This window comes from Mobula hypostoma, chromosome 8 (genome assembly GCF_963921235.1).
Source record: "Mobula hypostoma chromosome 8, sMobHyp1.1, whole genome shotgun sequence".
NCBI classification, from domain to species: domain Eukaryota; kingdom Metazoa; phylum Chordata; class Chondrichthyes; order Myliobatiformes; family Myliobatidae; genus Mobula; species Mobula hypostoma.
The window spans coordinates 10,392,207-10,406,578 of record NC_086104.1 but is presented as its reverse complement, the minus strand read 5'-3'; the positions used below and the strand labels follow the sequence as shown (position 1 = coordinate 10,406,578).

Below are 14,372 nucleotides of genomic sequence, written 5' to 3'. Positions count from 1 at the left end.
AGCAAAAAGTACAAAGGGGAAAAGTAAAAGTGGCAGGCCGACAAATCCAGGGCAAGCATTAAAAAGGGCTAAGAGAGTTGTAAAAGAGTGCCTGAAGGCTTTATGTGTCAATGCAAGGAGCATTCGTAATAAGGTGGATGAATTGAAAGTGCAGATTGTTATTAATGATTATGATATAGTTGGGATCACAGAGACATGGCTCCAGGGTGACCAGGGATGGGAGCTCAACGTTCAGGGATATTCAATATTCAGGAGGGATAGACACGAAGGAAGGGGAGGTGGGGTGGCGTTGCTGGTTAAAAAAGAGATTAACGCAATAGAAAGGAAGGACATAAGCCGGGAAGATGTGGAATCGATATGGGTAGAGCTGCGTAACACTAAGGGGCAGAAGACGCTGGTGGGAGTTGTGTACAGGCCACCTAACAGTAGTAGTGAGGTCGGAGATGGTATTAAACAGGAAATTAGAAATGTGTGCAATAAAGGAACAGCAGTTATAATGGGGGACTTCAATCTACATGTAGACTGGGTGAACCAAATTGGTAAAGGTGCTGAGGAAGAGGATTTCTTGGAATGTATGCGGGATGGTTTTTTGAACCAACATGTCGAGGAACCGACTAGAGAGCAGGCTATTCTGGACTGGGTTTTGAGCAATGAGGAAGGGTTAATTAGCGATCTTGTCGTGAGAGGCCCCTTGGGTAAGAGTGACCATAATATGGTGGAATTCTTCATTAACATGGAGAGTGACGTAGTTAATTCAGAAACAAAGGTTCTGAACTTAAAGAGGGGTAACTTTGAAGGTATGAGACATGAATTAGCTAAGATAGACTGGCAAATGACACTTCAAGGATTGACGGTGGATATGCAATGGCAGGCATTTAAAGGTTGCATGGATGAACTACAACAATTGTTCATCCCAGTTTGGCAAAAGAATAAATCAAGGAAGGTAGTGCACCCGTGGCTGACAAGAGAAATTAGGGATAGTATCAATTCCAAAGAAGTAGCATACAAATTAGCCAGAGAAAGTGGCTCACCTGAGGACTGGGAGAAATTCAGAGTTCAGCAGAGGAGGACAAAGGGCTTAATTAGGAAGGGGAAAAAAGATTATGAGAGAAAACTGGCAGAGAACATAAAAACGGACTGTAAAAGCTTTTATAGATATGTAAAAAGGAAAAGACTGATAAAGACAAATGTAGGTCCCCTGCAAACAGAAACAGGTGAATTGATTATGGGGAGCAAGGACATGGCAGACCAATTGAATAATTACTTTGGTTCTGTCTTCACTAAGGAGGACATAAATAATCTTCCAGAAATAGTAAGGGACAGAGGGTCCAGTGAGATGGAGGAACTGAGCGAAATACATGTTAGTAGGGAAGTGGTGTTAGGTAAATTGAAGGGATTGAAGGCAGATAAATCCCCAGGGCCAGATGGTCTGCATCCCAGAGTGCTTAAGGAAGTGGCCCAAGAAATAGTGGATGCATTAGTGATAATTTTTCAAAACTCGTTAGATTCTGGACTAGTTCCTGAGGATTGGAGGGTGGCTAATGTAACCCCACTTTTTAAAAAAGGAGGGAGAGAGAAACCGGGGAATTATAGGCCGGTTAGCCTAACGTCAGTGGTGGGGAAACTGCTGGAGTCAGTTATCAAGGATGTGATAACAGCACATTTGGAAAGCGGTGAAATGATCGGACAAAGTCAGCATGGATTTGTGAAAGGAAAATCATGTCTGACGAATCTCATAGAATTTTTTGAGGATGTAACTAGTAGAGTGGATAGGGGAGAACCAGTGGATGTGGTATATTTGGATTTTCAAAAGGCTTTTGACAAGGTCCCACATAGGAGATTAGTGTGCAAACTTAAAGCACACGGTATTGGGGGTAAGGTATTGGTGTGGGTGGAGAATTGGTTAGCAGACAGGAAGCAAAGAGTGGGAATAAACGGGACCTTTTCAGAATGGCAGGCGGTGACTAGTGGGGTACCGCAAGGCTCAGTGCTGGGACCCCAGTTGTTTACAATATATATTAATGACTTGGATGAGGGAATTAAATGCAGCATCTCCAAGTTTGCGGATGACACGAAGCTGGGTGGCAGTGTTAGCAGTGAGGAGGATGCTAAGAGGATGCAGGGTGACTTGGATAGGTTGGGTGAGTGGGCAAACTCATGGCAGATGCAATTTAATGTGGATAAATGTGAAGTTATCCACTTTGGTGGCAAAAATAGGAAAACAGATTATTATCTGAATGGTGGCCGATTAGGAAAAGGGGAGGTGCAACGAGACCTGGGTGTCATTATACACCAGTCATTGAAAGTGGGCATGCAGGTACAGCAGGCGGTGAAAAAGGCGAACGGTATGCTGGCATTTATAGCGAGAGGATTCGAGTACAGGAGCAGGGAGGTACTACTGCAGTTGTACAAGGCCTTGGTGAGACCACACCTGGAGTATTGTGTGCAGTTTTGGTCCCCTAATCTGAGGAAAGACATCTTTGCCATAGAGGGAGTACAAAGAAGGTTCACCAGATTGATTCCTGGGATGGCAGGTCTTTCATATGAAGAAAGACTGGATGAACTGGGCTTGTACTCGTTGGAATTTAGAAGATTGAGGGGGGATCTGATTGAAACGTATAAGATCCTAAAGGGATTGGACAGGCTAGATGCAGGAAGATTGTTCCCGATGTTGGGGAGGTCTAGAACGAGGGGTCACAGTTTGAGGATAGAGGGGAAGCCTTTTAGGACCGAGGTTAGGAAAAACTTCTTCACACAGAGAGTGGTGAATCTGTGGAATTCTCTGCCACAGCAAACTGTTGAGGCCAGTTCATTAGCTATGTTTAAAAGGAAGTTAGATATGGCCCTTGTGGCTACAGGGGTCAGGGGGTATGGAGGGAAGGCTGGGTTCTGAGTTGGATGATCAGCCATGATCATAATAAATGGCGGTGCAGGCTCGAAGGGCCGAATGGCCTACTCCTGCACCTATTTTCTATGTTTCTATGTTTCTATAATGACACCCAGGTCTCGTTGCACCTCCCCTTTTCCTAATCGGCCACCATTCAGATAATAATCTGTTTTCCTCTTTTTGCCACCAAAGTGGATAACTTCACATTTATCTACATTAAGTTGCATCTGCCATGAATTTGCCCACTCACCCAACCTATCCAAGTCATCCTGCATCCTCTTAGCATCCTCCTCACAGCTAACACTGCCGCCCAGCTTCGTGTCATCCGCAAACTTGGAGATGCTGCATTTAATTCCCTCATCCAAGTCATTAATATATATTGTAAACAACTGGGGTCCCAGCACTGAACCTTGCGGTACCCCACTAGTCACCGCCTGCCATTCTGAAAAGGTCCCGTTTATTCCCACTCTTTGCTTCCTGTCTGCTAACCAATTCTCTCTCCACATCGATACCTTACCCCCAATACCGTGTGCTTTAAGTTTGCACAGTAATCTCCTGTGTGGGACCTTGTCAAAAGCCTTTTGAAAATCCAAATATACCACATCCACTGATTCTCCCCTATCCACTCTACTAGTTACATCCTCAAAAAATTCTATGAGATTCATCAGACATGATTTTCCTTTCACAAATCCACACACACACAATACATATACAATATAACTCACACACAATATACGAAGTAGCATTATCGCAAATAGAACATCTAGAACAGCATAGGGGTCAGGCTGTTCGGCTCACAGTGTTGTGCCAGTCCCATTAAATGGGCAACCTTAGAATTCCCCTCTGCCTGCACAATGTTCCAATCGTCCCATTTTCCTCACACTCATGTTCCTCTCTGACCGTGTGAGTTTCCTCCGGGGGTTCTCGTTTCCTCCCACAGTCCAAAGACGTATTGGTCGGGTAGGTTAATTGGTCATTATAAGTTGTCCTATGATTAGGCTAGAACTCAATCAGGAACCCCTGGGCGGCGAGGCCAGAAGGGCCTGTTCCACACTGTGTCTCAATGATTAAATAAATAAATTTCTTACGGTCTTACAATAAGATGCAAGGGCCAAATTGAGGTGGTCTGAGAAGCCAGGTGCCCATCTTATTGTACTAGGGTCTTGTAACGGCTGGTGAGAAACTGTCCCTGAGCCTGGTGGTACCTGCTTGCAGGTTTTTGTATCTTCTGTTGGATGGCGGGGGGTGGGGGGGGGTGCGGTGGGGAGAAGAAAGAACGTCTGGGGTGGGGGGAGCCTGATGACGTTGACAGTGAGAAGAGCAGATGGGGTCCGTGGAACGGGAGAATGGTTTCCATGAATTTCCGAGCTGAACCCACAGCCCTGTGCAGTTCCCTCCAGTCAGGGGCAGAGCAGTTGCCATGCCGAGCCATGATGCATCGGGATCTGGATGCCTTCCGTGGTGCTCCGATAAAAATTGGTGAGGGTCAAAGGGACATGTTGCATTCTCCCGAGGAAGCAGAGGCACTGGTGAGCTTTCTAGGCCGTGTACTCCAGGAAGCAGGGAGCCATAGAACATAGAGCCAGGAAGAGGCCGTTCGGCCTTGACATGCTCCATCAATACTCCTCTTTGGCACTTGAGATAACTTAGAACAGAGGACATGGGCCATGAAGCGAGAAGAGGAGTAGAATCAGAATCAGGTTTAATATCGCTGGCGTATGTCATGAAATTTGTTGTTTGGCAGCAGCAGTGCATGATAATCAAACACTGTAAACTACAATCAGGAATATATAAAAAATGAAGTAGTTAAAAAAGAGAAAAGGCTAGTGAGGTAGCGTTCATGGGTTCAATGTCCGTGTAGAAATCTGACGGCAGAGGGGAAAAGCTGTTCTGAATCATCAAATCAGGCTCCCGTAACGGTAGCAGTGAGAAGAGGGCATGTCTTGGGTGATGGGGGCCCTTAATGATGGATGCTGCCTTTCTGAGGCATCGCCTTTTGAAAGCATCCTCAATGCTGGAGGGACTATTGCCCACGGTGGAGCTGGCCAAGTTTACAACTTCCTGCCCATTAAGTTTGTGCTGCTGATGATTCCAATCTAACTAATCATATCTAGCTGTACATGGTCAATCTCCCTCAATTCCCTCTTTATTCACGTCCCTGTCTAAAAGCCTCTTAAATATTACTGTTACGTCTTCTTCCACCTCCTCACTGATAGTGTGTTCCAGGCACCCGCCACTGTTTCAATAAAAAACCCTGCCCTCCAGCATCACCGACACAAACACAGGAATTCTGCAGATGCTGGAAATCCTGAGCAACACAGGCAAAACACTGGAGGAACTCAGCAGGTCAGGCAGCATCTATGGAAAGGAATAAACAGTCGATGTTTCATGCTGGAATTCTTCATCTGGACTGTGAGTCCCTCTGCTACCACACTGAGAACATGTCTTGGCCCTAAATATTGTCCATTTATTCCCCTCCTTAGATGCTGTCTGACCTGCTGAGTTCCTCCAGCATTTTGCGTGTGTTCTCTGTAAATCACCTGTAAACACTTCCCCTCCTCACCTTAGGCATATGCCCTCTAGCATTTGGCATCTCAGCACTGGGTGAACGATTTTGACTGTCTACCCTATCTACGTCTGTCATAACTTTTGAACCCTCTACCAGGTCAGCCTAAAACAATGTATAAAAAAACGTAGGGTTGTCCCACCTCTCCTCATACACTCCCTCCCTTCTCCACAGTTTAGAAAATGCTGGTTTCCTGACACTGTCCAGTCCAGGTGAAAGGTTATCAGTCTGAAATGTTCACTCTGCTTCACTCCCTCTGGATGCTTCCTGACCTCGTGAGCATTTCTGGCATGGTCTGATTTTGTTTCAGGTTTCTGGCATCCGCAGGGTTTTTTTTCCCTTTCCAAGGTAATGAATGGTACAGGCTCGGTGGGTGGGCTCTCATGCCTAAATCAGCAAGTGCTGGATCAAGTCACACTCCTCAACTTGATCACTTTTTTTCTTCTTTTAACAAAAGCGCCTTTATTACCGATTGCATTCAATAACAGTGACTAATACAAACACTAACATGAACTAAAATGCTCCCATCTCTATCAAGGATGATGTTTATCTCCTGCGGTGCTGAACCATCCCTACAACACCTCCATGGTACCTGTGGACACTGCATGTTCCCTCTCCAAGGTTACCCAGGCATGGATATCCCCCCAGAACATCACCAGACAGTTCACCTGGCAGAACCCTCTGCTGCCCATGTCCAGGACACATGGATAACTATCTTTGCCTGCTCTAGGAGCATGCTTACTTGGACATCCTCTCCCTCCTTGGCTCCTTCTGACTGGATGGCCGCATATATACTCTACCTCCTGTGTCTAATAAAGTGGTCACTGACTGCGTGTTCATGTTCTCCTCTGCTGTTGACCATCCACTTCAAGGTTCAATGTGTTGTGTATTCAGAGATGCTCTTCTACACACCACTGTTGTAATGTGTGGCTATTTTAGTTGCTGTCACCTTCCTGTCAGCTTGAACCCGTCTGGCCATTCTCCTCTGAACTCTTTCTCTAACAAGGCATTTTCACTCACAGAACTGCCGCTCACTGGATTTTTTTTTGTGTTTTTCACACCAGCTCTGTAAACTCTAGAGATTATTGTGTGTAAAAAAAAAAATCCCAGGATATTGGCAGTTTCTGAGATACTCAAACCACCCCATCTGGCACCAACAGTCATTCCATGTTCAAAGTCACCTTGACTACATTTCTTCTCCATTCTGACGTTTGGTCTGAATAACAACTGAACCTCTAGACCATTTCTGCATGTTTTTATGCATTGAGTTGCTGCCGCATGATTGGCTGATCAGATATTTATGTTAATGAGGAGGTGTACATGATACAGCCACTGAGAGGAAATAGGCTAAAATGAAAACAGGAGCAGCCCCCCCAAGAATCATTGGTGGTGTCCAGAGGGAAATATTTAAACCTCCCTCAATGTAACTAAACAAAAATCCCTTGCTTAATTACTGCTGTTCGTGAGATAGTCCTGTGTCTGAATAGGTTTACTATTGTCACATGTACCAAGACACAGTGAAAAACTTACCTTACACACTGCTCATACGGATCAGATCATTACCCAGGGCACTGAGCTGGCACAGAATGAAACAATAACAATGCAGAATAAGATGTAACAATTACAGAGAAAGTGCAGTGCAGGCAGACAATAAGGTGCAAGATCATAATGAGGTCAATTGTGAGGCCAAGAGCCCATCTTGTACAAGAAGTACATTCACGGGTCTGATAACAGTGGGATAGAAGCTGCACTTGAACTTGGTGACACATGCTTTCGGGCTTTGGTATCTTCTACCTGGTGGGAGAGGGGAGAGGAGAGGAGAGACGTCCAGGGAGGGTGGGGTCTTTGATGATTTCCGTGCTTGGCATGACTCTTGACGCTTGCCAGTTGAATTGCAGGACTAACCGTACCTGTTCCTTTCTCCACAGCCGGTGGCCTCTTAGCAGCTGTGACCTCATCAAAATTCGGCCACTTGGACGCCTGCCAGGAGCCTGTTGTTCCCGTTCACAATGTCCTGGACAAGGTGACCAGTTTCTACCCGACCCACTCTGACAACTTCTACAAGAACATCATGATGTCTGATAATTTCAGCCACAGCACCAAGTTCTGACGCCTCACGCCCGCTGGTAGGGACGTTCTGGAACGAGGCGGAGGGGAGTCTTATGAAAGTGCCGGCCATTCTGATACAGGACAGAGGAAGGGTGTGGTGGGTTGGGGGAATGGTCGCTGGTTGGGGGAGGGAGTGAATGAAAGACCAGAGATTTAATCGTAGAGTTCAGGTGACTTTGTCCTGGTCAGTTGGCTAATGGACATCAGCTAAACTCTGCAGATTATCACCTTCTATCCACTCTCTTTCACCAACATCCCCATTGCAGTGGGCCATTTCCTGCCCTCAGAGAGGGCAGGGATAAGAGATTGACCTGGGTGCAAATCAGCCAGATCCAGCAGTGGAATGAGTCCTCCTCCCACCCATGAACGCAGCCCAGCTCCACCGACTTCCTCCTACCCTTGAGAAGTTGACAGAAGGTGGAAGCTTTGGGCCAGTGACACTTGTGGAGTGCATGGGATGGAGAGGGCTTCAATGACGTTACACTGGGGTTGTCTTGGTGTCGTTTGCCGTGGGAACCTCCCTCGGCGGGAGAGGTTGCCCCTTTGCTCGCTGTACCTGCCCGACACAGGCACGAGAGTCCCCCTGAATGGGGGGAGGGGTGCCTCATCCCTGTGGGGACAGAATCCACTAATAAAGGCCCAGGATTGGAGGGAAGATGGGCCAGGCCACTAAACTAGAGCATACAGAGGCCTTTAGCTTGTACATCCCATCCAGTGTGTACATTCCATTAGCAACATCATAAGACTTTAAGACATAGGCACAGGAGTAGGCCATTCGGTCCATCAAGTCTGCTCCACCATTCCATCATGGCTGATTCATTCTCCCTCTCAATATCACTCTTCTGCCTTCTTCCCATAACCCTTGACGCCCATATTAATCAAGAACCTATCAACCTCCGCTTTAAATATACCCAATGATTTGGCCTCCACAGCTGTCTGTAGCAATAAATTCCACAGATTCACCACCCTCTGGCTAAAGAAATTCCTCCTCATCTCTGTTCTAAAGGGACGTCCCTGTACTCTAAGACTGTGCCCGCTAGTCTATTTATTAAACATGTTTTTGTTCGACACGACCGGAAGTATAAAAAGGACTTTGTCACGGATGGGTTATGGAAATCAGGGAATGGTTCTGACTCAGACTGAGTCCTTCAGCCCACTGAATCCATACTGGCTCCATCAGCCTCGTAGTCCTTTCCTGGAGATGATCTTCCCTCATAATTCCACCTGAATCACTCTCAAATGCCCTGATTTATCTTGTTTCCCACCACCCTCCAGGCAGCCAGCCCCAGATCAGCTGTTATCTGGCCAGAGCTATTTTCCTTCACATTCCCCCTTGTGGCTTGTTCCACTGAAGTTGGATGGGACTACAACCAGAGATCATGGGTTAAGGGTGAAAGGTGAAAAGTTGAAGGGGAACATGAGGAGACACTTCTTCGCTCAGAGCGTTGTGAGAGTGTGGAGTGAAAGGCCAACACAAGTGGTGATGCAAGCTCGATTGCAATGTCTGAGAAGTTTGGGGAGGTACATCTAGGTGGGTGTATGGAGGGCTATGGTCCCAGTGCAATTTGTTGGGAGTAGCCAGCGTAAATGATTTGGCATGGACTAGATGGGCTGAAGGGCCTGTTTCTGTGCTGTACTTTTCTATGACTCTATGACATTATGTGTCTTTATCAGATACATACAGTACAGTAAACAAGATCAATGAAAAATTTCACTGAATTCTCTAACTTCCGGTCCCATTCTTTCTCCTCCTGATCTTCCCAGTTCCTCCTACACCCACCCCAGTCCCCTTCTAATATTTATTCCCCTCCTTAGTTGCTGCCTGCTGAGCTCCTCCAACATGGTAGCGTAGTGGCTAGCACAAAGCCTTACAGTACAGGTGACGAGGGTTCAATTCCCACTGCTGCCTGTACGTTTTCCCCATGACTGCGCGGGTTTCCTCCGGGTGCTCCGGTTTCCTCCCACCGATGATGTACCAGTTAGTCGGGGGGAGGGTGTTTGGCAGCCAGGCTCGAAGGGCAAGCAGGGCCCATGCCATGCTGCATCTCAATAAAGCAAATTATGTGTCTCTCTCTCATCCATCAGTTCCACCCACTACCACTGCCCATCACCCATACGTTCCTCCTACTGGGTCCCTACCCTCTGCCCTCCACAACTCCCTCATATAACATACAACAGAGAACTGTACACCACTGGAACAAGGCCTTCGGCCTACGATATTGCACCGAACCAGCTAAAAAGGAAGTCAAAAGCACACAGACACTTATCCCTCCTACCTACACCATGTCTATATCTGTCCATCTTCCTCACATCCATGAGCCCAACTAAACCTCTATTTAAAGCCTCTAATGTATTTGCCTAAGTGTTGGCGTGTGGCCAAGTGGTTAAGGTGTCGGTCTAGTGATCTGAAGGTCGTTAGTTCGAGCCTCGGCTGAGGCAGAGTGTTGTGTCCTTGAGCAAGGCACTTAACCACACACTGCTCTGCGACGACACTGGTGCCAAGCAGTATCGGCCCTAATGCCCTTCCCTTGGACAACATCAGTGGCATGGAGAGGGGAGATTGCAGCATGGGCAGCTGCGGGTCTTCCATACAACCTTGCCCAGGCCTGCGCCCTGGAAACCTTCCAAGGCGCAAATCCATGGTCTCACGAGACTAACAGATGCCTATTTTATTTGCCTCTACCAACGCATTCCAGGCATCTACCACTCTCCGAGTAAAAATTTACCCCTCACATCCCCCTTGAATCGACCCTCTCTCACCTTCAATGCGTGCCCTTATTTCAACCCTGGGAAACAGGTTCTCCCAGGTTACTCTATCTCTGCATCTCATAATCTTATAAACCTCTATCAGATCTCCCCTCAGTCTCTGCTGTTCCAAAGAAAATGACCCAAATTTCCTACCATGAAATTCCAAATTTACCCAGCCTCTTATGATAGCATGTGCCCTCTCAACCAGGCAGCATCATGATAAACCTCCTCTGCAACCTCTCCTTACCCCCAACATCCTTTGTATAGAGGGGCAACCAGAACTGAACGCCATACTCCAGATGTGGCCTAGCTAGGTCCTTGTAAAGCTGCAACATTGTCCCTCCCATAAGTCTTCCTCTCCTATAAGATTCCTCCATCTTCAGCTTTTTATGGAGATGATAATTAGCTCTATTTGTCCCTTGTGCACTGAAACTGTGAAACGTGCAGTGAAATGCGTCATCTCTTCAACAAACAGCACAGTCTGAGATGTGCTGGGAGCAGTCCGCAAGTGTTGCTTGTGGCACTTTTTTTTCAAAATAGCCCTTTGTTCAGACTCAGAACTCAACTCAGATTCACATTCCCCAGTACGACTATCTTACCGCAGGAGAATTGTGTCCTTGATTGCGACGACGACCAATCAATGACAGTCAGCCTGGGACTGGTTTCAGCAGACCACTAGGCGTGGATTGTTTTGGCTGGCCGCAACAGAATCGAACCCCAGTCACTGGCAGTTAAGTGCTGGAGCCACAGGCAGAAGCCGAGGGCTTCACAAGATTAGTGCGTGACGGCGGAGAGGTGGCTGCTTGGGAAGAGTGACACAGCATGGGGGGGCTCAGTAGTGTAGCGAGTGAACCTGCTGCCTCACACATCCAGAGTACTAACATAACCTGTAGGTCTTTGGAATGTGGGAGGAAGCTGCTCACGTGGTCACAGGGAAGAACATACAATGTCCTGTGAAAACTGAACACAAGTCACTGTCACTATAAAGCATGTCACTCTCAGCGTTTTCAGACTACACATAAAGTCACTACAGCACAGAATCAGACCTTTCAGCCCATCTAGTCTGTACTAGCCTACTAATCTGGACCTGCACCCAGACCGTAGCCCTCTGTACCCCTCCCATTCATGTACCTATCTGAATTTTTGTTAAGTGTTGAAATCTTACCCCCACTTCTGCTGGCAGCTCATTCCACACTCTCACCGCCCTCTGAATGGAGAAGTTGCCCTTAAATATTTCACCATTCACCCTTAACCCATGACCTCTAGATCTCGTCTCACCCAAGACCAGTGGAAAAAGCCTGCTTGCACATTGATCCACAGCCCCGCTCATAAACAATTATTAAATTGAGAGCAGCTGGTTGTTAGTAACTAACTGTTTCTTGGAACCCACTGTACCCAAATAAAACAATTAGACAACAAAGTCAGTGCCTTGGCTGTGAAGCACTTCGGAATGCTACAGGTAGTCCTTCGTCTCAGTGGGCCCATGTTGCTACAGTCACCCCTTTTCCTGTGATTACCCCTCCCATCAGTTTAAAAAAGAGAAAATACCTTGAAACTGTGACTAAAATTTGCGAACACATTTGTTCCGAGTTACCCGCTCTCTTTGACCTGCAATGCCATCATCCACCCAGTGGTGAACTGGGAGCTGGTGGTGTGCCTCCTCACCCCACTCGCCATACACTCACTACTGCCACCTCTTGGAGGCAGGATGGTATTGCAGGTCCTCTCTGAATACCACCTGAAAGTTACACCCAGGAGATCAGGAATGCTGAGCTTCCAGTCTGGCACAGAAAGACGGCCAATGTATTAGCTCTCACTCTGGTACGTGTGTCAGACACCATTATGAGTCAATACACAAAATGATTGTCAGTCAGCACTACGTGCGTAATGACAATGAACTTGAAGTAAATTGGGATGCAGCATTGTCCGACATGGTTGGACACGAGATTACAGCGCGGTTAACGCTGGCTTTCTGTGTTGCCTTCCGTTCATGCCTGAAAGACTGCTGATTGAGACATATTTGCGAAAGCTGACATCTAGTGGAACACCCTGGGGTGATTTCTGTGACATGGCATATCAAATACAAATCTCCCAGCCCGTTCCTTCATGTCAGCTCACTGATAAAACTTGCTTTGACATGCCTACAAGTGCACATGTGACACTTAAATGCACCTCCTCTGTAAGAACGGGGCAAGGCAGATCCACTGCCTTGACATTCCCGGTCACAGGCGCCAAGTGTACTTTGCAGAAGCAATTACAATACCTCACTTTACCCCCTTTTCCATTCTAATGCTACAAAAACACATTTTTCTCTTATATGTGCTGTGAATTTGATTGTTTTTAGACCATAAGACACAGGAGCAGAATGAGGCCATTCGGCCCACTGAGGCTGCTCTGCCATTTCATCATGGCTGATTTATTATCCCTCTCGACCCTATTCTCTAACATATTTATTTAGAAAATAATTATGTTGGAAATACATGAACTTAGCAGCCCAAAAATTTTTCATTTCGCAAACTAGTCTTGTTGCAGATATTAATTTGACAATCATTGTGTTAGCTGAATGTTTTGTTAAGTTTAGACATTACTACTGTGTAGTACAGTGCATTTATATTTTTTTTATATGATGTTGTGTTTTTCCCACGTTACGTCTTTCCTCCACACCCTTGCCTTCTATCTGCTGATGGTAATCTGGTTACTCCTGTAAATATTTATTTATTGCAGTCTTCTGTGTCTTCCGTCGGCTAGTTGTGGTTTCCCTTCTGATGTATTTCAGATTCAGTGAAAGCATTTGCCTTTGTGCAGATCCCATTTGTCATTGTAAAAGTGCAAATAAACACAAGCTTTGGATGTGCAAATGTGATGTGTCTGATTGGGTGCTTAGTGTGAGAGCAGGTACTGATGGTGGGGGAGTTGGGAGAGCATAAGTACCTGTACTTACTGGCTCGTACGCACATACGATCAATCTATGCATTTAAACCGACTTTGTCACAAGCACCGAGTCTGGGCGCCCTCACAGGCGGGCAGCTGAAAAGGGTCAGCAATCATATTCCTGTGAATACAAACAAGAGACAACCTGCAGATGCTGGAAATCCAAAGCAACGCACACAAAATGCTGGAGGAACTCAGCAGGCTGGGCAGCATCTATGGAACAGAGTGAAGAGTTGATGTTTCGGGCTGAGACGGCTCATCAGGACCAAAAAGGATGGGGGCAGCAGCCAGAGTAAGGAAGCTGGGGGAGAGGGGGAGGCACACAAATGAGCAGGTGATGCTGATACCAGGTGGGGGGGGGTGGATGAGTGGAGGAGCGTGGGTGAAGTAAGAATCTGGGAGGTGATAGTTGGAAAGGGTAAAGGGCTGAAGAAGAAGGAATTTGATAGGAGAGGAGAGTAGACCATGGGAAAAAGAGGAGGAGGAGGGTCACCAGCGGGAAGTGATAGGCAGGTGAGGAGAAGAGAAGGGGTGAAAGTGGAACCGGAATGGAAAGAGAATGGGTAGAGAATGGGGGAGGAGGGGGAGATCGATGTTCATGCCATCAGATCGGAGGCTACCCAGATGGAATATGAGGTGCTTCTCCTCCAGCCGGAGTTTGGCCTCATTGTGGTGGTTGAGGAGGCCATAGATAGACATATCAAGATGGGAATGGGAAGTCAAATTGAAATGAGTGGCCACTGGAATATCCTGCCTTTCGTGACAGACAGAATGGAAGTGTTCGACAAAGCAGTCCCATGTGCTACTGTTGGGGAAGGGGTTCCTGGGTTTGGAATTCTGTGACAGATTTACAAATCAGGATGATGGTAATGTGGAAGAGAACCTGCAGATGACAGGTGGTTGCTTTTCTTGGTGGTAGAGATGGGTGGTTTGGTGGGGTGCTGTCAAGGAGAGATGTCTTAGTTAAAGGAGGTGGGAGGACAAGCGAGGAATTTTTCCTTGAGGAATAGGAGGCTGAGAGGTGACCTTATAGAAACGTGTAAAGTCACAGGGGACATAGGCAGATTGAATCAAGAATGAGAGGGTATGGATTTAATGTGTGTTGGAAGAGATTTCATAGGAACCAGACAG

The 14,372-nt window shown here is 46.8% G+C and overlaps 1 protein-coding gene across 5 annotated transcripts in view; it reads left to right on the top strand.

Moving 5' to 3' along the window:
- adgrg6 (adhesion G protein-coupled receptor G6) overlaps positions 1–13,160 on the top strand; it is a 188,770-nt gene extending 175,610 nt beyond the window's left edge. For 4 of the 5 annotated variants that reach the window (XM_063055459.1, XM_063055458.1, XM_063055457.1 and 1 more), the window contains one exon: positions 7,382–13,160. In XM_063055459.1, the coding sequence (XP_062911529.1) occupies positions 7,382–7,563 (182 nt within the window). In that variant the 3' untranslated portion in view covers positions 7,564–13,160. The remainder of the gene's footprint in view (positions 1–7,381) is intronic. The other variant, XM_063055461.1, reaches the window with a different exon arrangement.
- Positions 13,161–14,372: the final 1,212 nt, after the last annotated feature.